Source organism: Agelaius tricolor, unplaced genomic scaffold, assembly GCF_023055355.1.
Source record: "Agelaius tricolor isolate 1412-34295 unplaced genomic scaffold, bAgeTri1.0.p SCAF_1, whole genome shotgun sequence".
Classification (NCBI taxonomy): Eukaryota; Metazoa; Chordata; class Aves; order Passeriformes; family Icteridae; genus Agelaius; species Agelaius tricolor.
Window position 1 is genome coordinate 42,810,807 of NW_027269261.1, and position 24,213 is coordinate 42,835,019.

The 24,213-nt window shown below is 41.9% G+C and overlaps 1 protein-coding gene across 1 annotated transcript in view; it reads left to right on the forward strand.

Moving 5' to 3' along the window:
* PGBD5 (piggyBac transposable element derived 5) overlaps window positions 1–23,569 on the forward strand; it is a 68,768-nt gene extending 45,199 nt beyond the window's left edge. The window contains exons 4-7 of the mRNA XM_071431571.1: window positions 434–614; window positions 7,390–7,587; window positions 14,107–14,212; window positions 15,673–23,569. Coding sequence (XP_071287672.1) covers window positions 434–614; window positions 7,390–7,587; window positions 14,107–14,212; window positions 15,673–15,868 — 681 coding nt within the window. The 3' untranslated portion in view covers window positions 15,869–23,569. The remainder of the gene's footprint in view (window positions 1–433; window positions 615–7,389; window positions 7,588–14,106; window positions 14,213–15,672) is intronic.
* The last annotated feature ends 644 nt before the right edge of the window (window positions 23,570–24,213 follow it).

The following is a 24,213-nucleotide window of genomic DNA, read 5'->3' on the forward strand; positions in this document are numbered from 1 at the left end:
TGAATATTAATGCAGTGAAGGTAATGGGCCATTTCCTTCTGGTCATCTTACACTGGCTTTTCTTGAAACTGAAGCTCCCATGCTCTCCTTTTGCTGGCAGCAATGAAGCCTGTGCAGATTCAGTATAACATGTAATCCCAGTTATGACTGGAGTCTTTTCCTGCCAAGCAAACAATCTTCAAACTGCACAACAGTGATAGGAGCCTCAGAAGTGAGGTGAAGTATGCCATATTTATCAGTAGCTGTGCCAGCTAACCTGAATTGGTTTAAAAGCAACAGGCCCTTGAGAGGGACTTTAATTAGCCTTTATAACAAGTGTCTGCTGCCTTCTCAGTTTGCCTCAAGATGAGCTGTGCAAGTGTGTTGGGAATTGCATCTGCTCCCTCCAGATTCCTTATAACCTTCTAACTTTTCTTACCATTTCTCATTTAAGATTTATGTCCATCTCAAAGAAGGGAGTGGTGCTGATGGGTTGGATGCTTTGAAGAATAAACCACAGCTTCACAGCATGGTGGCCAAAAGCCTTTGTCAGAACGCCTCTGGGAAGAACTACATCATCTTCACAGGCCCAAGCATTACCAGCCTGAATCTCTTTGAAGAATTTGAGAAGCAAGGTGTGTATTGGGTGACTCATTGGGTTTTAATGGCAACAGGCCTAGGGGCCTCATGCCACTGAATTTAAAAAAAATTCCAAAAGTCTTCACTGACATCTCAATTCCTTGTATAGATAAGTTGTTCATGTCTAAGAAAATTTCTCATTCGTGAGAAGGTACTATGCAGAAGACTTTCTAAGTTGCTCTTTAAATCTTCCTTATTAAGTCTTCAAAATGAGGATGTAAAAACAATTTTAATAAGGTTATTTAAAGTGTTTGCTTTGGTTCTTTGACTTAGAAATGTGAGGTAAAATTTGCTAGGTGACCCAGGAGGCTTTTCAAGGAATTTCCTATCTGCCTGTGATTTTTTTGTTCCTGTTGTGAAAGATGAAGGATGGGATGAATCCTTAGAGATGTGCCTTAGAAGTCTTTCTTGGTTTAATATCTATTAAAGATGTGTTTTCTCTAGAGGACATTTTATGCCTTTGCAAAAGCTCTAGAAAAGTTTGCTTTTTTCTGTTTTGGGGGATTTTTGCTAGTATCAACGTACCTTGGTAGGACAGATTTTAGTTTTGAAAGCATAATAAAACTCTCCATTAGCAAAAGCACACTTATCAGTGGAATGTCCATTGATACAACTCTCCCAAGCAAGTCTCTTGCTACTGCAAAGAGCAGCCCCAGGTTATCCTTTCTGTCAAACGCCCCCTCACTCTGAGCATGGAAAAGCCACTTTCCTGAAGCTGAGGACTTGTGACTCCCCTGCAATTACAGGATCCTGTGCTCTTGCCAGTCAGTTCTGAGTCATTTCATATCACTCTGGTCTCGTTTTTCAGTCAGCACAGCCTTTCAGAGTGATGTGCTGCATGGAAAAGGTCCTTCCCAGCAATGAGGCTGGAGGCTGCCATCATGCATCACAGCTACGAGGCTGTTTGCTGACACACCACTGCTGTCCAAGTTGGGGGTTTTTGTCATTGCAGAGAATGAAACCCACGCCAAACATTATATTAATGAAACATGGCCCAAAGCAGGGGGAAAGTCTGGGAATTGAGACAATATGTTAATTCTCATTTAAAATGAGAACATCAGTGAGCTGCACCAGTGCTGTAGTTTAGCACTACAGACTGTGCTGGCACTGAGGGCTGCATCTGTTGAGCTCCATGCAGAACTTAGCTCCTACATTAATTCAGGCAAGCTGGAAGCTCACTGGCTACAGTGGAATATCTGCATACCTCATAAAAGAGCCACGGTTTCCCGAATGCTGTGAACAGCCAAATGGGAATGGAGTAGAGCATATTTATAGTGCACTGGAGTTTTTCCTTGAGCAGAGACCTATCTTTGTTAGATGGCTTTTCTCAGATGATTATAAGCATTACATTTTTAAGACTGCCAAACCAATGATACAAAATGTGAGTTTAAAAAAATGCAGAAGGTAACACACATACTCTTTGTACCTGAGATGAAATGTTAAGGTTTAAATGTAAAGACAGTTTGACTGACTTCATCCTCTATGCTCAGCTAGAGAAGGATAAAGATGATCTGGCATGATCCATTTGATCAGTAACCCTGGTGAAAAAGATACATGGCTACTAAACCAGCTGAATGTTTATTACTTGCAGATAATTCAAATTGTTCACAGAGTTGAATTATTCATAGGCTTTGCACCGCACAGATCATTCAAATTAATGGTTTCTAGCAGGTAACAAATTCAGTAATGTCTTTTAAAAACATGTAATTTTGACTTACTATCTGATCAAATATGCTAATGCAATACTGAGATTTCATTTTAGTGCATGATTTGTTATATAGCTTCATGAGACTTTATAATCTCTCACAGCTGCCTCCAAAATTAAATTTCGGATCTGGTACACACTGTCACCTCCCTAGGGGTGCAGCTATGAGGTGGGTAGGGGGTGGACACCGAGAGAGCAGGTTTATTGACTTTGCAATGTAGCATGGCACTCCTACATAAAGAAGAACATAGAGAGAAAAATGTTTCTGTTTAATAAGGCAGTGGGATTGTCCGCATTTGCCACGAGCTGCTAGGGGCTAGCAAAGAGGTTTTGCCAGGGAATGTTGAGCTGGAAGGACTGTGAGACATCGGGAGGGGTGAGATGCTTGAGATGTCAAGCTGTGGTGAAGTCAGTAAGAGCCTTGGAGGAGATGGTGTTTATTGACTCTGCTGCAGAGCAGATTGTGTACTGCCAGCACCTGCTGGGATCCTGCTGCATTAGCAGGACATTTGGGGAGAGGCAAGAAAAGAAGCCTGGACTAGACAGAGAGATCTCTCCTGATCTACCACAGAGTCTCCTTCAGCAATGAAGTCAGTGTTGGGGTTTTTTGGTGTGTGACTCCTTTTTGGTGTATGATTTCAGCTAAACCTGAACAGAGCGACACGATGACCGGAAAATGTCATGAGAGCCTGTTGAAAAGCATCTATGCTCAGTGCTCATGACAGTTCAAGACCCATTCTTAAACTGATAAATTTACTTTTTTTGTTCAAGAAGATTCCATTTCTGGGCTAGAGCAGAACCGGTGGTAGAAAGATCCCATTGAGACTCAAAACCAAAAAGAAATTGGTATTGATCTTAACTGTGTCGCCACATTTCTCTTCACAGAGAAAAACAAGGCACAATTCTTCCTAAGATTATTTCTGGGTTTCACATTCTCTGAACCTCTGAGAAAGGAAAAACAATTCTTATCTTATTTGCTATACCTGTGTTTGTGCCAAAGTAGAATGCAACATGGAGATTGTTTACCCAAAGTGATGGTGTTTTGTTTCCTTGGCCTATCAGGGCCAAGTGTGTGTGTGTGTCGGGACTGTTGGCTGACAGTCACGAGATCCTGTGTAGTTGGAGTGCAGTGGAGTGCTTGGCAGATTCAGTTTAGATATAATGTAATATAATTTAATATAGTATAGAATAATATAGTATAATAAAGTAATTAGTTATTCTTCTGATAAGATGGAGTCCTCCTTGTCATTCCTCCCTGCCACAGGGGTCAGCCTGTTTTGATATAACTGCTTTATTTTGTTTGGTGGTTTCGTGACTATGAACAGAGAAATATTTAGATAAGTTCATGCTTGGAAGTCATAAACTTTCTGGGAACATCAAAGTTTTAAGGCAGCTAAAGGCAATTCTGGAAAATCTGGAAAGTCACCCACTAAAACTCTATTAGTTCCTTTCAAAATTCTTGATGGAGCGGACTTGGGGTCTTGGTAACCAGCATGCTGAACCTGAGTCAGCAGCATGCACTGGCAGCCAAGGTGGTCAGCACTGTCCCAAGCTGTGTCTAGCCTGTAGGTCAAGGTTGGTGATTATTGCCTCCTACAGTTTTAGACAGCATACCTCCAGTGCATGAATACTCTGGATACAAGTATACTCTGCTGTGGGGAGGGAACTGTTCTTGTTCAGGTTGAGAAGAGGCTTTGGGGGGATGCAACAGCAGCCTTATGCTACCCTATCATGAGAATGGAGCTGGCTCTTTACAGTGCTGCATTGTGGAAGGACAAAAAATAACAGATTTAGGCTGAAAAAAAGATGATCAGACTAGATGCAGGATTTTTCCTGAGGGCAGTGAAGCAGGATGCCCAGACAGGTTGTGCAGTCTCTGTCCTTGGAAGTTTACAAGCCCAGACAAGATAAAGCCCTGAATGGCACTGTCTGGCCTCAGAGCTCAACTGTCTCTGTCAGGGGGTGGGACTAGAGACCTCCTGAGTTGTTTTGCAGCCTGAACTATTCTTTAATCCATAGGACCCTGTGATCCTATAAAAAATTTTTGTAAAATCTTAACTATCATTCACTTTTCCTCACCCTAGCCCACACATGTATTATTGTTAAAGACAATAATTCTCTCTCTTTATTGAGAGCCTGTGGTGCAGCACCTTCACTGTACCACAGGAGACAATAGTGTGCCTTGTAATATAAAGGGATGTCAGTGAACATAATTCTAAGACCTACGTGAAGATACCAAGAACTGAGAAAACTTCAGAAAATAAGATAGCACTTTGATCTTTTTCAAAATCAAAACACTGAATAGACCTTTTTTTTCAGGGGACATACAAAGAATTTCTTTCAGTGGCCTCTGAATAGAACTGGAAACCTGCTCTGAAATGCCCCAGATTCTCTGTTCTGTGAGCAGACAGAGCAGCTGTCACTGCTATTTGCTGTGACATTCATTCATAGTCACATCCCTTGTTCCCTCTCTAAGCATTAGAATTGTCCTTTATAGAGGACAAAACCTCCTAAAGCCCCGTGTTCCATGCTTCCCTTAAACATATGATCCCTGAAAGTCTCTTCTGCATGTTCTGAACCAGGAGCAGCTGTCTCTGTTCTGCAGAAGGGCTGGTGTTGGCAAAGCTGCAAGAACTGCCAGCCTGGTTGACCATGGCATTCCCACAAGGTTTGCAGGATCCTGCATAGTCCATAGACTAAAACAAATTCACTTCTGTTCCCCACAGCAGCCCCCATCCTGGTTTCCCAGCTCTGACTTGACCCATTGTCGCATGCAGAATAAATGATTGCAGAATGTGTTTTTTTGCCTGAATTAGCTCGAGCCTGATGGCCTTTGTGAACTGTACTAGTGAAGATGTGGTGAAATAGGCTTCAGCACAAGCTCTCTGGAGGCTAGAGACTCTGGGAATGAGTTTTGGGTGACTATACCACATTTCTTCTTCTTTGCTAAACTATCTTAGGTGTATTCATTTATATTGCACCTACAGTTTAAGAAGACCAGAGAACAAACTGTTTCCACTCACTCTTGTGTGTGCAGAAAACACCTGTTGTGATTCTGATTTAATTACCGACAAAAACTTCATTGAGCCAGATGGGTGTAATTTTTATTGCTTCTATTGCTATAGTAACTGGGTGATTTTAAAAACCTCTACAGTAGATTAAGGTTTTCATCCATGATGAGATATGCTAGTAAATCTACAGAAGTGCTGCACTTTCTGGGCTGTACAGCAGGAAGGCTACACGATGTGTTCCTTAGAGAGAAAATGGTTCCCATTATTCTACAAGAGGAGTGGAACACCTGCTGGAAGTTTTCTGCAGGCTTATTGCTACAATACAAGGAAAAGCTACAGCTAATTATTATGGGATCTCAAAGATGGCTGTTGCTGTTTGAAGCTTTAGCACAATAATGTAGTTACTAGCTTGGTTTTATTCCATTGCAGCCTCCTAGAAAAAGTATCACATTTCAATGAATAATAAACTCTGGGCAGCTAAGGAAATTCTTCTCAGGTTTGTTTGTTATCAAAGCAGGAAGTTCTTAATATTGGCTAGAATAAAGCTCTATAAATCTTTGCTATGTTAATAGCATAGTCTGCAGGTACGTGACCTACACTGTTTGGGTACCTCTTAGCAACAGAAGAAATTTTTAAAAAGAAAAATCAAAAATCAGCTTTCCACTGGAGGTGCAGTTCCCTCTATAATGATTGTAAGCCTGTTGTCATCAGGCTTTTCTCATTTTCTTTTGTGGAAAGAACTTACAGATTTCCAGGGACTGATTAATTCATTAGAAATAACTGGTGGAGTGCAGGTTTCTCCCTTGAGAATGAAGTTTTCCCATTGCTGTGTTAGTTGACCTTCTCCTATCAGTGTCTTAAATTTCTGGTGGAAGAGCTGTAGCTCTTTGTAGATCTGCCCTCAGCAACTGGACCAATGCATGAGTAGATGCAATTAATTTATTAGTATTCTTGTAGTGTCTGTGAGCTGTTGAGGGGATGTTCAGCATGCCAATCACTATAGGCAAGGACAAAGGCTGCACCTGCACTCAAGAGCTTAGGTGCTTCCAGAAAGACAGAGACAGAAGAGCCACATAAATGGAAATCCAGGAACAGAGGTAACATGTTTATGGAAACATAAGAACAGAGGTAGCATATTTAGGGGACACGGCATTCTGACTTTGTATTTTCACTGTAAGGATATAATGCAAAATTCAGCAGGATGAAAAATTTGATCAAGCAGACTTAGCTGACAGATGAGCTTTAAACCGCCACAAGATGTGCACTGATGTCACCTGCTTCCATGCCCACTGTTTTTTCCTACTCAAATGGGTTAACACAAAACTGAGGGAGACCATGGAAATTTCCATCCAAGATTTCTTTGAGTCAGGGAACAATTTGCTCAAGAAGATCTGCTTCTCTTGGACTAACAGAAACAGGCTGTTAGTATTTCACAGCCTAATGAAAAATTCAAGCATTGTTATTAATGTTGTTTTCAAACCTTGTTTGTGCCCGCCTGGCTGCATTGAGATACATTTTGTTGTGTTAGAATTTATTCATTGCCTCTCACATATGAAAAGGCCAGGAAGCTGTGAGCAACAGACTGTGTCTCCTGCAAGAGCCTCTGGTGTCTTTGCAGGACAAGATCAGCGCTTGCTTTAGTGCCCTAAAATCAGTTTTCACTGAAATTTCCATCTTCTCCATCCTTCTGGCATATGCACTTTTTTAAAATCAACCATTGGTTTCAGTGGTTTCCAGCTGCTTAAGCAGGATTTCCTTAGCAAAGCAGATGATGCAAGTGCAAGGACTATTGAGCTAAAAATCAAGATCGTGGCAGCACAGTGAAGCAGTAGATTATTGTGACTAAAATCATCATAGGAGATCAGGCTTTCTGCACTTGTCTGTAGGACACAAATCTTTGGTATTACAGAAGAAAACCAATTGGCTGACATATATGTTGGACTAAAAGGTTGTAGGGGAAGTTCTTTCAGAGGTCTTTCAGGCTTGCTCTGCTGGTTTTGCTCTCTAGGTCCATGCAATGGTGTGCTAATAGGGAATGTGTTTGTTCACATGCAGAGATTTACTGCTGTGGGTTGCTGAGCACCAGGAAGAGTGACTGCACAGGCCTACCTCCATCCATGCTGAACAATTCTGCAACTCCACAGTCCAGAGGACAGTACAGAATAAGAATGAAGGGAAACATGTCATTGATTTGCTGGTACAATAAAGGGCACTTCCGTTTTCTGACCAACGCCTATTCTCCAGTTCAACAAGGTAAGCAATATTCCTATTCTCATCTCAAAAGTGCACATGCTTTATGTCACAAGCCAAAGTGAGTCACTGAGATTGATAATAAGCCTGAACAAAGAGCTTGATTGTAACTGATGATACATCCTAGATAAACAGTAGCTGTAATGATTACTTCCCTTTTGTATCTTCATACAGCTGTTCTTTCTTTCCCATACAAAGGTTAAAAAGCCTACTGCTAATGCAGCATCCTTGCCTGAGCTGGTAGAGGCACTTTCCTTTCAGGTTTTAAGATTATATCTTTGCTGATGGTCAGAGAAAGGAAGATGATTGCTTCATAGGACAATATTAGTTCCATTTGCAAAGCATCTTGTAGGATTGCTACAACAGAAAAATTAATAAACGTCATGATGTACTTTGAACTCCAAGCAGATCCTACAATTAATTTTTCTTATCTAGTAAAAACTTAGTCACAAACAAGTATCTTTTTTGCCAGAAGTAGATATGATTAAGGTTTCCTGCTGTATGTTAAACTGATTTTGGCAGTCGATAATAAGAAAACCGAAACAGATAATTTGGGTAGTTCAAATAATTACAGAGAGGTTCTTGCTACTGAAATATTTTCCTTTTTGAAAGTATAAGATGGTTTTAAGAACATTTGGAAACTTCTGTAAAATGCAATGACTAAAACTTGTTGAAATGGGTTTTTCAATGAGAATATTGTTTCAGTTTCTTAGAATTTTTATCATTTAGATTTATGTATAACTGCCAGAGACAAATGAGTATAACATAAACATTTAAATACAAAGCCACCAATTCAAAGGCATCTTCTACACTAATTTTCTGAATCCCAAGCAACTCTTACATGTATTTACATGTCGGGTTCGGCTGTCTGTCTCTGCCCCAACACGGGTAGAGTGGTTCTTTGGTGGGCGCGATTCAAAGGACGAGTCTGGACTCTTCAGCTTTTCAGTCTTCTGATTGTTTATTATTTCTTATCTACAAAATTTTCTGTCTGCCCAACAGAGGTCTGATCTGCAAGGCAGCCAAGGGCACTCATGACCACCCACGGGGCGGTCATGTCTTTTTATACTAAAATCTACATACACAATATTTACCTTTATTTCCCAATGCTTTTCACCCATGTTAGCAAGTGCACCTTCACCATAAACCAATCCCCAAGTGCCAACATCATCACAGGAGATGGAGGACAAGAAGAAGAAAGAAGAAGGACGAGGCACGCCCTGATCCCTCCATCTTGTCTCCATAACCCCCCTGTACCAAAAACCTTAAAGTTTATATTTCACCCTCTAAATGTGTCTCTTTTACACCTTTTACTCTAAAGTGATTCTCTTGTCCTCAAACTCTTGTTACTTCTGTGGATGGGTCAAAATCAAGCCACCAAACACTCTTGGCAACATTCCAGGATTTTCGAGACCCCCCAAGGGTTCTCCTGGCATCTCTGGACATCGGGAACGATGTGCTGAGATCCCACATTTACAGACTACAGAAGCAAAGCTAAGGCCTGGAATTACTGTATGGTAAGCTGAAAAAGCTGACTTAGTGTGTTGTTCAATGCCTTGCCAGGAGGCTCATTGCCTAAGCAAAGCAATGAGCTGATCCTGAGGAATTGTGCTCAGCATCCCAGCAGAGTGAGAACTTGGTGATTCAGGTGGACTGATGCCTGAGCACAAATGCTGAAAATATTTATGAGAAGGAAGTATGACACTTGAACACCCTGCTCAAGCCAGTCTCTGGAGTAATGGAGCTCCCCATGAGGGGCTTTCACCATCAAGATTTCTGCTGTTTTCCTTGTATCTTTTCCTGGATTTAGATCATCCAGCAGCACTAACTGGACAAGACTTACCACTACAAACTACTACTTATTTCTTACAGACTAGCATGGAGCATTTGATTATAATTCGTAAATATTAGGAAAATACTCTGTTTGTAAACATCAATGTTAATTGCCCTGTTAAAAAGAGGAGCAAAAGCAGACTGTGCTGGCAGCATCCTTTAAAAGCAGGACATGGAGGTGTGACCTGTTGTGCTTGTGATTGACCTTGGGTCTGTTTTGGCATAAATGGGGTTGTTGGTGATGTTTGAAGTATTTATGATTACAACCTTTGTGTGTGATGGACAAGGCTTTCCCAACTCACTGCTCACCAAATTCTGTCTGGGACAGTTGACATAGATCACTGTGAATCAGAGCAGAAAACAGAGCCTGGCTTTTTAAAGTGTGATGCTGGGCAAAGAGTCTCTAGCAGGGACATGGGAACAGATGGAAGCTCGGTGGGAAGGCAAGAGACCAGATTGCTTGCCTCTGATTTGGCATCGCTGAAGTCAGTGCAGCAAAGAGAGTTTAAACCAACTCAAGAGAAGCTGGACCACCAGTCTCCTCTAAGATATGTATATATAGAGGAGGAAGAGGAGAAATCTGTGCTGCTTGAGGCAGGCCTGTAGCACAGACGTGCTCAGCCCATGTTACATGGGAGAGGAGGTAGTTAAACAGGGTTAAAAGCCACGTGGGGTAGTTGAACAGAGACTGGTGCCAGTGGGATTGTCTGTGATGCACAGTGTGTTTGCACTTGGCTGAGTGTAAATGTGCGTGGGCTGGAGGAGGCCATGAAGAGAAAACCTTAGAAACAGTAGGCAAAAGATGGTGAACAGAACATTTAGGATGAGAAAAGAGGTGGACAGAGCTAATAATTAACTATTTATTGCAATTTAAAAAAAAGTCAAGAAGGTAAATCTTGCCTATACTTGGAGTGCAAATCCCACCCAAGCCAGAGGCACCAGGAGGGCAGTACACTCATCAGAGCAGATCTGTGAATACTATTCTTAGATGCAGAAGGTTATTTATAATGGATGTTTTAAACCAGCATGTCATAATACATCATCTCAGATACTCAAGGATGGCTCTAATTCCTTTGGTCTTGCAAACATATCCTGCTTACTCTGCTATCAAGTATGTAGTTTCTGCTTAGAACAAAATCCGGTCAGATTTTTAATTGCTCTTAAGCTTTAATTTTTCCTTGTGCTTGTATTACAGAGGAAGTGGGAATTCAAAAGAGATAGGGACCCCCAGAGATCAAAAAGTCAACTTATTCTAAAGCAGGTCATCTGTGTGCTGGTCCAAATCTCCCCATCTGTGGGAAAAAGCTGCATTTTGGTTTTTCACTCTAGATCTGATGCCCACTTCCTCAGCATCTCCATTATTGTGTTCTAGAAATAATTGCAATCTTTTCTACCTTCCATATGTAGCAGGATGGAACAGGCAGCGACCTCACTTGCTGCCCAGTAGGATACCCAGAATAACATCTTCAGCAAAAAACTCTTGAACCCAAGGTCTTTTTAAGTAGCTTCTTTCTGAGAAGAACTTCCATAGCTGCTCTTCACCAACTAGCTCTACTTTAAAGCTAAACAATCAATAACTAAGCATAGAAAACAGAGCTTGGGCCACATGTGCAAGGAATAAAGAGCTGCAGATGGCATGTTAGCATCTCAAAAGTGACTTGTGAGAAGATGGGAGATGTTGTGGAGCCATCACAATTGAATGAAGCAGTTGTTTGAGTCTCTGTGTGGTTCTTACTCCAGGAGAAGCTGGAGCAACAGGTGACTGGTGACAGTCCAGTTTCCTGAAAAAATCAGCTCGTGAGATCGGCCCAGAATTGGAAAATCTGGGGAAAGAAGTATGGTGTTAAAAAGCATGTTTCAGAATGGATAAGCTTAGACTTTCAACTTACCTTTTCCATGTGTCCTTTGTGAGACTAGGAGGTTGTGTCCAAGTATGGTGAGATTGGGGATGGGGCTGGAGGACCCCAGTGGGAAGACCTTGATCATCAGACCTTGTTCAACGCTGAATGCTAGCAATTCCAATAAAGAGTGTAAGAAATTGAAGTCCTGATAAAAATCCAGATAGCACTTGGATCATGCAATACCCCTTCTTCTTGGATCATGCAATACTCCTTCTTCACTGTTATGAAATCTCAAGGTTTGACAAGATGGATGCAAGTGCTGGTATTAGTGGGATACCCATTTTCAAAAAAGCATGATTCTAGATAGTGTTTTCAGGAAACAAACATATGCAAACCTTTGTCTTTTGGCTTATTTTGTTTGAGGTAGTATTTCTCAAGCTTTGCTTCACAAGGATACAGCTTAAAATTTTAAATTAAAAACAAAATTGGGTTAAAAGAACACCAAACCCAAAAGGTGATGCCTTTCTATGGTGACAGGATGGAGGCCAGCAGTCAGCACCCTTTCCAGCATGGAAGCAAAGGCAGGCTGTGGCTGCAGTGCAGGTGGTGTGTTCCCTGGAGTGCTGCCAGGGATGGGAACACAGCAGTGCTGGGGGAGGACCAGGAGGGGAAATGGCTCATCCATCGGATGTGCCGATGAGTCAGCTAGCTCAGGACCACGTGCCACAGAGACCTGCAGCTAGGAATGACCCAGCTCTGGCAGTTGTCTTCCAGGGAAGGTGGGCTATGGCTGTGAAACAAGCCTAGGAAAGGCTAAAAATAGTATTGCTATACAGCTATTTATATTCTCAAAACAGGGGAATGTTATGGGGAATATAATAGAAAGTGATAGGGAGTATGTGGTTCTGCCACTGCAATGCATTCCTTTAAAGATTATGAATACAAAGCAAATTGCAAAGGAAGTACAAAGTCTCCAAAGGAAGAGAAGGGGAAGAAAGAGAAGAGAGCAAGAGGAGAAAGAAGGTGATTTTTTCTTTTTTTAACGCTTACCCATACTTACCCTTTCCTGACTTGCCCTGATGAGATGGCAAGTGATTTTGCAGCACTAATGCAGCAGGCTGGTGGTGTATCTGTTCTTTTTACCTCATGCTGGCCAGATATGTGTAGGACTCATTAAAAGAATCAAAACCACACTATAATAATTACATGAATGTAATGAAGAAATTTTTTTGTTTGATTGATTTTTCCCCCCACTCCTTGGGCTACATTTACACCCAGCTTGAGGAGGCAGAGGTGAAAGGAGAGTGTATTGAGCAATTCAGAGGTAATATAATTTTGGACTCTTGAAAAATCAGACTTTAAACACCCGAAATAAATTTCTGCATGGCTCAGCTGCAACATGACATTTAGTATGTCACATACTAGCTTCAAAATAGAGCCTGCCAGCTAGGACAGCACAGGGGGCTTGACAGAGATAATGGATGGAATGAGACTTCCAGCTGGAGGAATGAAATGGTGAAGTCTGTAATCAAAACGTGAATAGCATTTAAGGGCTGATTGGAAAAGAGTTGGCAGAAGGAAGGTGAAGAAATTTTCTTGAAAGCTTGAGAAATGAGAAAGCCAAGGATTGTACCTGTCCTGAAACAATGCTGAGAAAGGATGCAACCAAGCCTGTGCTTCTCTAGACCTGGACAAAACAGTGTTGTACCTGAGAGAAGGGAGCCTCACTGGGCAGTGTGCCATAGCCATGGAGTAAGTGGTGCTCCATACCCTGGAGAGCCCACGACTGAAACCTGTGGGGGCATAATATCAAAAGTTAGGGAAGAGACTCCTATGCTCCAAGTTTGTTTTACCCACCCTTCCTTCCTACAGGGAGCTTTCTCCAGGAGCAATGCATCAGAAAAGAGTTAGGGGAGTTTCTTAGGAAGACATTGGACTCACAAATACTGCAGGAGTGTTGGATAAGGCCAGGTCAAAGATAGACTACATGAAGGAATGGGGCCCATTTCTGGAATAACCTGCTCTAGCACCTGCCTGTGCAAAGAGTGGTTGGTAGAAGGCTGCAGGGTGATGCCTGTTGACTTTCCACAGATTTCTGGAGTAGGCAGGATGGCCATCCCCTATGATGAGCTGAATTACCAAGCCAGCTGTGCAGGCAGGACAGGAAGCAGCACTTGCAGGCAGAGAAATGTGTGCTCATCTCCAGAGAGCAACCTACGGGTACTTCTGAGCTCTGGCTCCCCACAGCTGGAACGAGGCTGCTTTTCATTTCTGAGACTGCAGTCACCCACCAGCTTCACTTCTCTCTTCACTGAGTTCACCAGTTGGCTCCCTCTTACTGTATTTTCTTCTCTGTGTCAATTGGCACCCAGTGAAGAGAAGGGAAGGTCCCCTGTTGGTCCCCATGGGTGGAGATAAGCAAAGGATTTAATTTCAAGGGACTAATTTGGGACCTCCAGAATTCAAAGCATGTAACAGCAAGTTACTGCTCCAGAGGTGACCACAACTTCTTGTGAGCTTAAAAAGGAGAGATTAACACTGTCTATAGGGGGCTGCTGTGGGACTACAGGAATGTGTGGGTTCCTTTGAATATATGCTAAAGATGTTTGTGTCTAGCACCTTTTCATTTCCAACTGAAAAAAGATCCCTTTTCTTCCCCTTCCACTTGTTCAATGTACTACTTGTGGGAAAAGAAATCAAATTAGCATCTCTGTTACAGATAATTTTCCAGCTTAAGGGGGAAAACTGTCAATAATATTTATTTTATAAGTCATATATAGAAAACATGTTTTTCAGTAGCTAGAATTATGATGTCAATTTAAAACTGTTATGTTTCTAATTGATGCAGGAGTTATAATTAAGAGAAAAAGCGGAGAAATTCCATGCCCACTGGCAGTTGAAGCCTTTGCTGCTCACCTTAGCTATATCTGCAAATATGATGATAAATACAGCAAGTAAGTAAGAAGATGTGCATGTTTGTGTGTACCTCTTTCACATTTTCTCTGTTGCTGCAAGGTTTGAGTTGTTCATGTTGAGCTGCATCTGAGGGCCCGATGCTGCTTTCACTGATTCTCTGACAGAACTTCTGTTTAAATCAAAGGTCAGATACTGGCTTTGCACAAAGCAAGAACTGCATTGCTGGTATTGGTTTGGCTCTGTCTACCCATCCATCAGACAAAAAAAAAAAAAAGAAATTTTAAGACACAGGTCCTTTGCATCTTATAAATGACTTTTAAGAAGTGATGGGAGGATGAGCCAGCAGACTGATAGAGAATTCACCAAGGGTCTACTAGCCCCACAAGTCTCTCAGGCTAACTGAGCTCTTCACCTCTAGCAGTAGCTGGTGTTTAGTTGATAATCTGTCCTGGTGATATTTGCATCACTTGGAGCCAGAAGGAAAAAGACATTCAGTTCTGCATGTAAAACTGATCTACACAAAGAGAGGCAGAATGTAGAACTTTGGCTTCTGAATTCCAGTTGGTGTCCTCAGTGTTAGCTCTTAATGTAGCAGGGAGAAACAGCAGGGAGTAAGAATAGCAGTAGTGAAGCTTGGCTGTGGGAATAGCAATGAGGTACAGAAGATTTCAAGAACTAGAAATTGAGAAGAGAGAAAAAGCACAGATTTTTCAAGCCAGCTCTGGGCAAGGCAGCAAGAATTCAGTAGAATATATGACAGAGGAGGAGGTGGTCACTGGAGAATGATGTTGGGATCTGGTCTGAGGAAATCAATGCGGGTAGTAGATTTAAATGGTTACTAAAAAAATGAAAGTAGGAAAATGGGAGAATGGGAAATCTTATGACTGAAGAGAGAATATTCTGGCAGTCCTAGAATAAGTCAGAGCCTAAATATAAAGATGTCAGTCCTTTCTAGTTCTGCCTTTTGGTCCACCTACCAGCAGTGTACGCTCTCGCTCTACCCCCACATCCTCCCACCTACTGTTGACAGCAGCAGCAATCATCCTTTGCTCACAATAAATCTGAGGAGAAGCATCAGCAAGCTTCCCAAAATTGTAATGTAATGTGACTGAGGCTTTTTTTTTAGTTACAAATTGAAGGGATTCAGACCTACATCTCCTATCACAAGGATATTTGTCATGGGTGAGCTCAAGGAATATTTATCAGTACTCTTATTTACATGGAGTGATACAGAGGTGAGATTATTGCTGAAGTTTGCTTCTGAGAGCAAGGAGGTCTGCTCTTTTACATACTACCAGAAATGTCCATAATTGTGCAAATTTGCTGTTAATGTCTGTCAAATACATTGTACAAAATTTCTTAAAATAATACTTGAACCAGGCGTTAAGTCCCATGTCTGCTTCTCCTTTGGGACTGCAGGATCTTTGGGGTGATTTCTTGCATCCCAGCTGCAACTGTTTGGCTGAACAATGTTTTACCCTCTTTTCTTGGCTTTTAGGTATTTCATTTCTCACAAACCAAACAAGACCTGGCAACAAGTGTTCTGGTTTGCCATCAGCATTGCTATAAATAATGCCTACATCCTCTACAAAATGTCAGAGGCCTACCATGTGACAAGGTACAGCCGTGCACAGTTTGGTGAAAGACTTGTAAAGGAGCTTCTGGGCTTGGAGGACACCTCACCCACCCATTGATGCTTTGCGTTGGTGGCATAGGCAGGGGCTGGAGGGAAAGCAGAAGATACCACACCTGGAGCAGCAAAGCAAGGAACTTGTGACACCACCAGTGCTGTCATCCAAAAACGCCGAGTGATGCCACTAGAGAGGTGCAAACTTTGTTCCTAGTATCAGCTGGATGTAAACATCTCATGCAGAAAGTGCCACTGGAAAAGCTGACACAAAATTCCGTATGTGAATGCCCTGTGGGAATCTGTACACCGAAAATAGACTTAAAATTAGCCGTCATCTCAATGCTATTTGTTGAACAGGGTCATCTTGTAAAGTTCCTCCTGGGCCAAGAGCTTGTCAGAAGCTGGCACAGCTCAGCAGTCCTAGATGGGCCTTACAGGAAACTCTGCACCTTCCTGGGAGTTGCTAAATTCCGGGACAAGCCGGTGAGGCTGCCCCGTGGGCTGTGGCTGAGCGCGGCTGCCGTCCCGCGAGGCGTCGCTGCTGCTGTCCTCCGCTGGGACACTGCAGCAGGCATCTGCACAAACACCACCTTCACAGGCAGGCAGCCAGGAACTGAGGACCAGTCATGATTTCTTCTTTCTTTGTTTCTTTTTTCCCCCTTCGTTTTTATTAATGTAACATAAGACAATTTGATCCCAGTTAGAACACAGGAAAAGTAGGAGAAACCAAGTACATTAGTGAATTTAAAATTACAAATACATTACAGTGATTTTCTTTTTTCACCATGATGAAACATTTTTTTACACAAACAGTGATTAATACTCTAAGTATTAATTACTGTTAATTACTGTAATTAACAGTGAGTAAACCAGTAAGTAATACTGCCTCACATCTTAACTGCCACGGTCAGTTGTACAGGTGAGAAATCAAAATATACCAACTATATTTTTTCTTGATTTCAACTGTATCTTAAATGTTGCTTAAAAAGCTAATGTAATGGACTGTTAAAGTTTTAAGAACAATAATTTCTTGCTTTTTCTTTGGTAACTGTCAAGACCTTTTTGGTCCACTTTAGAATTTTGTTTGGCGCACAGTTGGCAGGAATAAAAGTCACTAATAGCCAAGTGTTTCCCATTATCACTGTGGGGTGTTCTATAGGAATTCCTTTTGGTAGAGTTCAGGGCTTGTCACAGTAGTTGTAATTAAGCAGATTACATGTTTAGCAAAATAACGTAGCATTGTGTCTTAGAAAAGGAAAGAAGTCCAGTTGAAACCAACCTTAAACCTTGCTAAAACAGAGCAAGCCCAAAGGGTTCTTCTGTTCTGAGTGACACTGTAGAGGACAAGCATCATCGTGGGCTGATGGTCAAGGCCACGTTTTGGTGCTTGTGGAATCTGAAAGCCACTGGAGTTTCAGAAAACAATGCTGAGAGAAAGGTATGATTGAAATGAGGGAATCAATACTGAGGGGAACTACTACCCTGCCCTCTACACTTTATTGATTTCAGTCCACAACTCAATCATCAAAAAACTCTGTATTCTGAAGGTTAGCAGTGATGGGCACAAACAGAATTGCATTAACTTACAGGGCAGAAAACCATGTTGATTAGAGGACCTAAGCCTGAAAAGTTTTACTCCCAAAGAATGACTCGAGACTTGATTGAAGAGGAATGGAGTGAATGATTGATTCATCAGTGTAATTCTTACCAGGTTACATGTATCTATCTGACAAGAGGCAGTAGAGGGTAACCAACATAAATTTGCAAACTTCTCAGATTTCATCATTCTGTGACATGCAAATGCATAGCATGTAAATAACAAGAGAGGAAGAATCCAGCAGGGGTTAGTAAATGACTAACCCATGGAGTATCCTTGCACTGACACCTTTCTGTTTCCACCAAAGTCTTACTGTTTGGCATAGACCTAGAGGCAGATCTCACCTGGTTGCAAGGAGAGAAGAGGATGGCCATGGCTGACTCCATGGTGGTTCTGGACAGCCTGGAGCCTGTCCCACACATCCTGCTCTGCCTGCCAGCTGCACAATGAACAGCAGCGGGATTCCTAAGCATCCTTTTCACTGCTCAGTCCACAAGGTCTCCACCCAGGAAACATGGGAGAAAGGACAAAACTGTGCTCACTGAGGCCTCCTAACCACAAAAGAAGGGGGTGGGTTTTTACCACCCTAGCCCTTGACCATGCCAAGCTGCACAGGAACCCAAGGATGAGTTCAGAATTTCTTGACCCTGCAGAGAACTGAGCCCACCCCTCTTCAGACTGAGTGTGTTTGATAGCTGGTTCTTGTCGGTCTTCTAAGTATTCAAAGGGAGACAGCAGCTAGCCTGAAGCATGAAAAATAAATGTTCAGCAATATAAACCTATATTTTTCTTTTTTTTCAGGAAATTTCACAGAGTGTTCTTATTGCTCCCTGCTTCAGACAATGCCAGCCTATATTGGATCAGGAAGTGTAGCTACTAGCTCATTATATCCCGTAAATTTATATGGTAGTTGAAACTGGGGCAGTAAGGAAAAGTACGGCTGGAACTTTACTGATGGGATGGCTTAAAGGAAGAGTCCAGCTTCCTTACACTCCCATGCCATGCTGGGCTATGTGCAGGATACCCATGCCCCCAGCAGACATGGGATGGTTTCCAAGACCACCTTGGAGCCACTTGGCATTTCTGAGGAGTAGGCAGACCACTCTCCAGCTACACTGTAAGCCCCTGGGATAAATCTGGAGCCCTTGGCCAATTGTTACATCATGTATGCTTAAAGGCCTGGATCTAGGCCATCCCATACAGAAAATGCCTTTTCTTTTTTTGGATGGCTATAGGCCTGAGGCCTTGAAATATTTAATTTTTCACCAATGTATGCAGTTAATTATGCGGATTACTTGAGCTCAAATCATGAGATCCTAGCTTTTTGCCTCAGGGACTGGGTCCTGAGTAGTTTTCCCTAGAATTGGTGTTGATGGGGGATTACACAGTGGCTGACTATTACAGGGAAGATGCTTTGGTCTCCTTTGTAAAGGAGAAAAATGAAAACAAAATTATAGCTTTGCAATGAATTTCATTTTCTTAGCCTTAAACATCCCTCATCATTTGTAACTGTTGTTCTTATCATGCACAAACATTCCATAAGTAAGCAAAAATATTTATATATATTTGTATGTACAAAATGCCTGAATTTTGGCTCTTGAAGCCAACAAGCAAAAGCCACCAAAGTGTAGTCTATATCCACAGATGACTCTTCCCCCTCATCTTCTCCTTTTATTGACTGGAAGTGGATAGGGTTGGGGAAAGTTAAGATTTCTCCTTGTTGAAGAAGCATCTTGCACTTTTTCTGTTACTACAACCAAGGCAAAGTAATTTAAGAAGATATAGGATAATTTTTAAAAGGCTAAAGTTTGTCAATTGCAGCTCAGCCTGTGCAGGATTATTTCCTTTACTGCAAACTGGCTTACTCAGATTTGGTTCTCCACCTGCTTGTAACATTAAAGCCTCTCCCTAATTAAAGGGGGGGAAAAATGTCTCAAAGTAGTGCAAGGATGCTCGTTATAATGTGTGTGTGTGTGTCTAATTGTGCAATAGCTTGTGAAATTATAGTTTGGTTTGTTTGTAGCCTTAAGACAATCTGGGTAAGAGATCTGAGAACTTAGCAGTAGGTAAAATGCAGTCAAAATGCCAACCAAGTCACAGAGGAATGTCTCTCAACTTTTTCAGGAAAAAAAGTTCAACACTGAAGTAGTGAAGGGAGCACAGCACAGCTCCTTTCTCTCCTGCTTAACTGAATTTTCACTGATATTCTAAAAACTGATACTTACTTGTTTAGAACCATACTTCTAAGAACCGATAATTACTTGTTCATGGTATGCAAACTTTATTTCAAAGAACCGAGACCATCAGTAGGACATACCAACCACCTTCTATGCACAGTACTTTCAGGAAATGTCTGTTGTGCCACGATCCATTCTTGGAAAACATTTCTTTTCCCAGTGTGTCATGCCACACTTGCCAGAGCTTAGAAGCCACTCGGAAGTGGTTTCCACTGTTGTCTCTGTTGAAAAATGCTTCAAGGGCTTGCAGGAATTCTGCCACTTTTTACTTCAGTCCATCTGTATACTTGACAATAGGGCACAATTTAAAGAAATCTCATTTCTATTTTCTGCTTCTATTCTCTATCCCCAACCTTTCTATATACAAATAGTCCAGGAATCATAATTTATAGAAGTACAACTTTTTTTTCTTCGGGTAATTTCTAGAGAAAATTGAATTTAGCAACTCAAAAACAGCATTCCTGTTCTTTACCTCCAGATATATTTCTGTGGCCTTTTTTTTCCCCAAAGATGTTACTTTCTTTCTAACAGTTATTTAGAACTCTGTCTTGAGCCAGTGAGTAGTGAAAGAAGCCTCCAGTATCTCATTCTTCCATGCCTTAGTCCCCTTGTGGTAGAGCTGATTCCACTGACAAGGGGGGGACTGGGGGATTATGCTGCTCTGATAATTCTGTGCATCTCTGGTACTTTCCAAGCAAGGATTGCAAAGTGCTGTAACAACCTCAGCACTCGTGAGACATCATTAGCTTATCACAGCTTTTCCTTTCCTACCAGACACCAAGGCACAGCACAGATAAGGGGGGGTGATGAAACTGTAAAGTGGAGTTTGCTCTCCTGCTAATTAAGGCCATGTTCTATGTTTTCAATGACTTGGTTCTTGTTCAAAAGCACTTTTCCTAACTAGAAATGAAAGTATGCCAAATATCATTTCCCCGTAAGTAAGCGCTGTGGGACTTTTAGCACAGGTTCCTTCATACAGGCTGGCATGAGTTAAAACCAAATTGCACTAAAGGTAAGGGAAAATTTGATAAAATGTAGGAGCCCAACAAGCCTAGAGGAACTTAGATATATGGAAAATCTGAAGCCCTGCAATAGTCCAGTAATCAGTGTGAAATTCAGACAAATAATTACTGAGTTAAGAAAAGTGACCGAGGCTTAGATGGAATATGAAGTCTTCCATCCACCTCTGTTATGGAGTTTGCCATGGCACTTCCTTCACGCTCAGATTGATGTAAGATTGGCTGTTTATAAAACAAGCTCATCTCAGTCTGGCTGAGGAAAACATTGAAGTGTCGAAGACCTGTTCACAGTTTCACAAGGGCAAGGAACTCTAAACCCAAAACAGGTATATATTTGGCCTGCTGTTAACTAGGATATTGCACCAGCACATCACATCATCTACTCAAAAGCAAGCCTGTCATCAGTGCTACTTGATACATATTCATTCTTGTCACAATTCTTCCTAAACTTACCTTTGTAAGCATCAGAAGCATCATGAACTTGAAGCACCTTTGTATCATCACCTCACTGTTGGGAAACAGTTGAGAACAGCTGTGCTTTGTAAAAAGGATTTCTTCCTCTTCTTCTGAGTGACAGCTTTGCCTCTCTGGAAATCTAGCCCTGGAGAAGCTTCCTGCCCCACACTTTCCTTTGCTTCCTTCATTCCTTGCACTTTGAACACATCCAAAGCATCCTGCACGTTCCTCGTTAGTCTGGAAGGGTTGACAACACAGAGTTGGCCCTTCAGTTTACTTCTGTAGTGTTGCTCTGCTGGTCTTTTCTGCTGTTTTGCAGATCTCAGATGAAACAGGGTATTGTTTCTGCAGGCTGTTCTGATTGCAATCACTGTGAAGGTGTTGTCTGCTTTGCCCCATTAGTGCTGTCCCAGCAGGTCTGGATGGACCCCAAAGAGGTTTCAGCAGCACCACACCCACTGCTCCAACTGGCATGGCTGTAATAGTCCTCAGCTCTGCGTTGCTGTCATAGAGAGACCTTTGACAGGGTCTGGGGATTTTCTTTGTGTTTTGCTTTGTTTTTGAAGCCCTTTCACTCTGATGGGTTTGGTGAACAGCTGTTAAGTATCACTAAAAGGCCTTAAGTGGTAAATCCCTTTTGTATCACTCTTTTGAAGTAATAATTGCTTGTATTGGATGTCAGAGTGGTCCACATGATGTGTAGTGTGAAAACCTGACCCAGGAGAGCATCATTTGCTGTACCTGGACAGCCTTGGATGCCTTGGGGGCCCTGGGTGAGGAACCCAGTGGGAGAGGACTGTCATGCTGTGCTGTAGGACCATGATGGGCAGGACCTGACTGGGGAAAAAAGCTGGGGAGATACAAGATCACAATTTGCAAGCCAAGCTCCTAGGACAAGCAGACTTCATAGTCAAGTTGGTCTCAGAAGGTTTTCTAGGAAAGGGAAAATTCCAGGCCTATGCAGTTTGCTCCCAGCCCTTGCAACTCTGTTTCTAAAATAAACACTCTGGCAAATGCTTTCACACTTCAAGTATTTACAGTGTGCTCTGGCCTTCAGAGCATTTTGACCTATTTCCACTAGTTCCCCTCAAAAAGCCTAGAAATTTAAAAGCAAAGCACAGTGCACTAGGTTCAGCTGTCCAGAACCCCAACCCACTTGTGTCAAAGTAACTTTGTGGTCTTGTTCTCAAATAATCTGTGTCAAGGCATTTGCAAAACGTGACTGCTGAACAATTTGCATGTCTCTGTGAAACATAGTTGCTCATTTGATGGAAAACAGTTCGCAGGTCTCTCTGACTTATTTTGCAACCTGGATTTTTCTTCTAGATATAAACTAAATATTTGCCTGGCATTTCAGTACTGAAATAAAAAAAAAATAGCTTGATCCCATGGTCTGGGGCTGGTATCAGAGATAACAAAACTCAGGTTTATGCCAGCGATTATTCTGGTCCTGTGAAGGTGTGGCTAATCAGCATGGAGGGATGTAGACACAGACACAGGGAGGAGTTCAACAGTGGGTTTGAGAAGGCAGAAGAAAGTTCAGAGGATGGGCACATGTAGAGAGAGAAGCCAGGTGATCCCTTCTAACTCTCATCATTCCAGCATGTATATCCCTCTCTCCTGCTGCCCTTGAATTAAAGAAAAGGCTGATGTTTAACATAACCAGTCTGCACAGCTGATTGAGTAACACAAACCCTGCTTTAGCTACATCCCTGCCTCACTCCATGCCTTTCCTTAGGCTATACGTGTTCAGTAGTCGTCAGCCTTGGAGTCACAGCACTGCTGCATGTCAGCACAGCATGGAAGCTACAGACTGTGGAAGCACCACAGTAGAAACAGGAACAATGGGGATTCTGGAGAAGGAGTCTCCCCATTGGCATTTTGTTTTCATTTATTTTTCGATGTGTGCAACTTACATTCCATCAAATGCAGTGACAGTTCCAATTGCGAAGATGGGCCTTAGCAGGCTGAGTGCTTTCAAGACCACTGGGCTGTGCTCACACCATCAGCAGCTGCGGTTCTGTTGCAAATTCCATATTCTTTAAAGTTCTGAAGATTTCTGTTGAAAGCATAAATTACAGAGGTAAAATATACACTGCAAATTACTTTATTTTTTTCTTTTTAAAAATCTTCTCAGACCAATTTTATAACAGCCAAGTCTTTCAGGAAATGCAGGTGTGTGACCTCTTCACAGTAAGAGACACACAGCTGTGTTTCTGCATGGGACAGGGAACTACTTTTGTGACACCAGTTTTGTTCTACACAAAGGCACGCTTGCAATAAATTTTTACAAATTTTGTACACCATAAGCTGAATTCCGAGTTCCAAAAATGTGAAGTGTGGCAACAAGAACAAAATTTATTTGTAGTATCACTCTGATATCTTGTCATGTGATTTTATTTCTTCAACAAAGTTTGTTTACAATCAACAACTTTGAAATACAGTCAGATATATTACCCCTTGCTTTTCCTGTCTTGTTCTTTTCTGAAATATGTGGGGAAGATGTTTGGTCATGCTCTGGGTGCCTAAGTGAAAGGATGTAGAGAATATACTGCAAGATAAGTTACAGGTTCACACTCTAAGACCATCAGAATCATAAACCTACCATCTCTGTCCAGCCACTGGGGACAAAGGCATTTTCTTTAGAAAAAATTGACTTGAAAAAGCCTTTCAGTGTAGTCAGCACACAGACATAGGAAAGTGAACTACTACAAAGAAAACTACTGTCTCCCCCTGCCATGCCATTCTGACCCTGACAAGTAACACTTCCCTGTGACGGCGTTCAGGGGTCTTAGGTTGAGGGAAGAGACAAGGATTTGACTCCATGTTTCAGAAGGCTTGATTTATTATTTTATGATATATATTACATTAAAACTATACTAAAAGAATAGAAGAAAGGATTTCATCAGAAGGCTAGCTAAGAATAGAAAAGAAAGAATGATAACAAAGGCTCTGTCTCAGACTCTCTGCCTGAGCCAGCTGGGCTGCGATTGGCCATTAATTAGAAACATCCAACATGGGCCAATCAAAAATCCACCTGTTGCATTCCACAGCAGCAGATAATCAATGTTTACATTTTGTTCCTGAGGCCTCTCAGCTT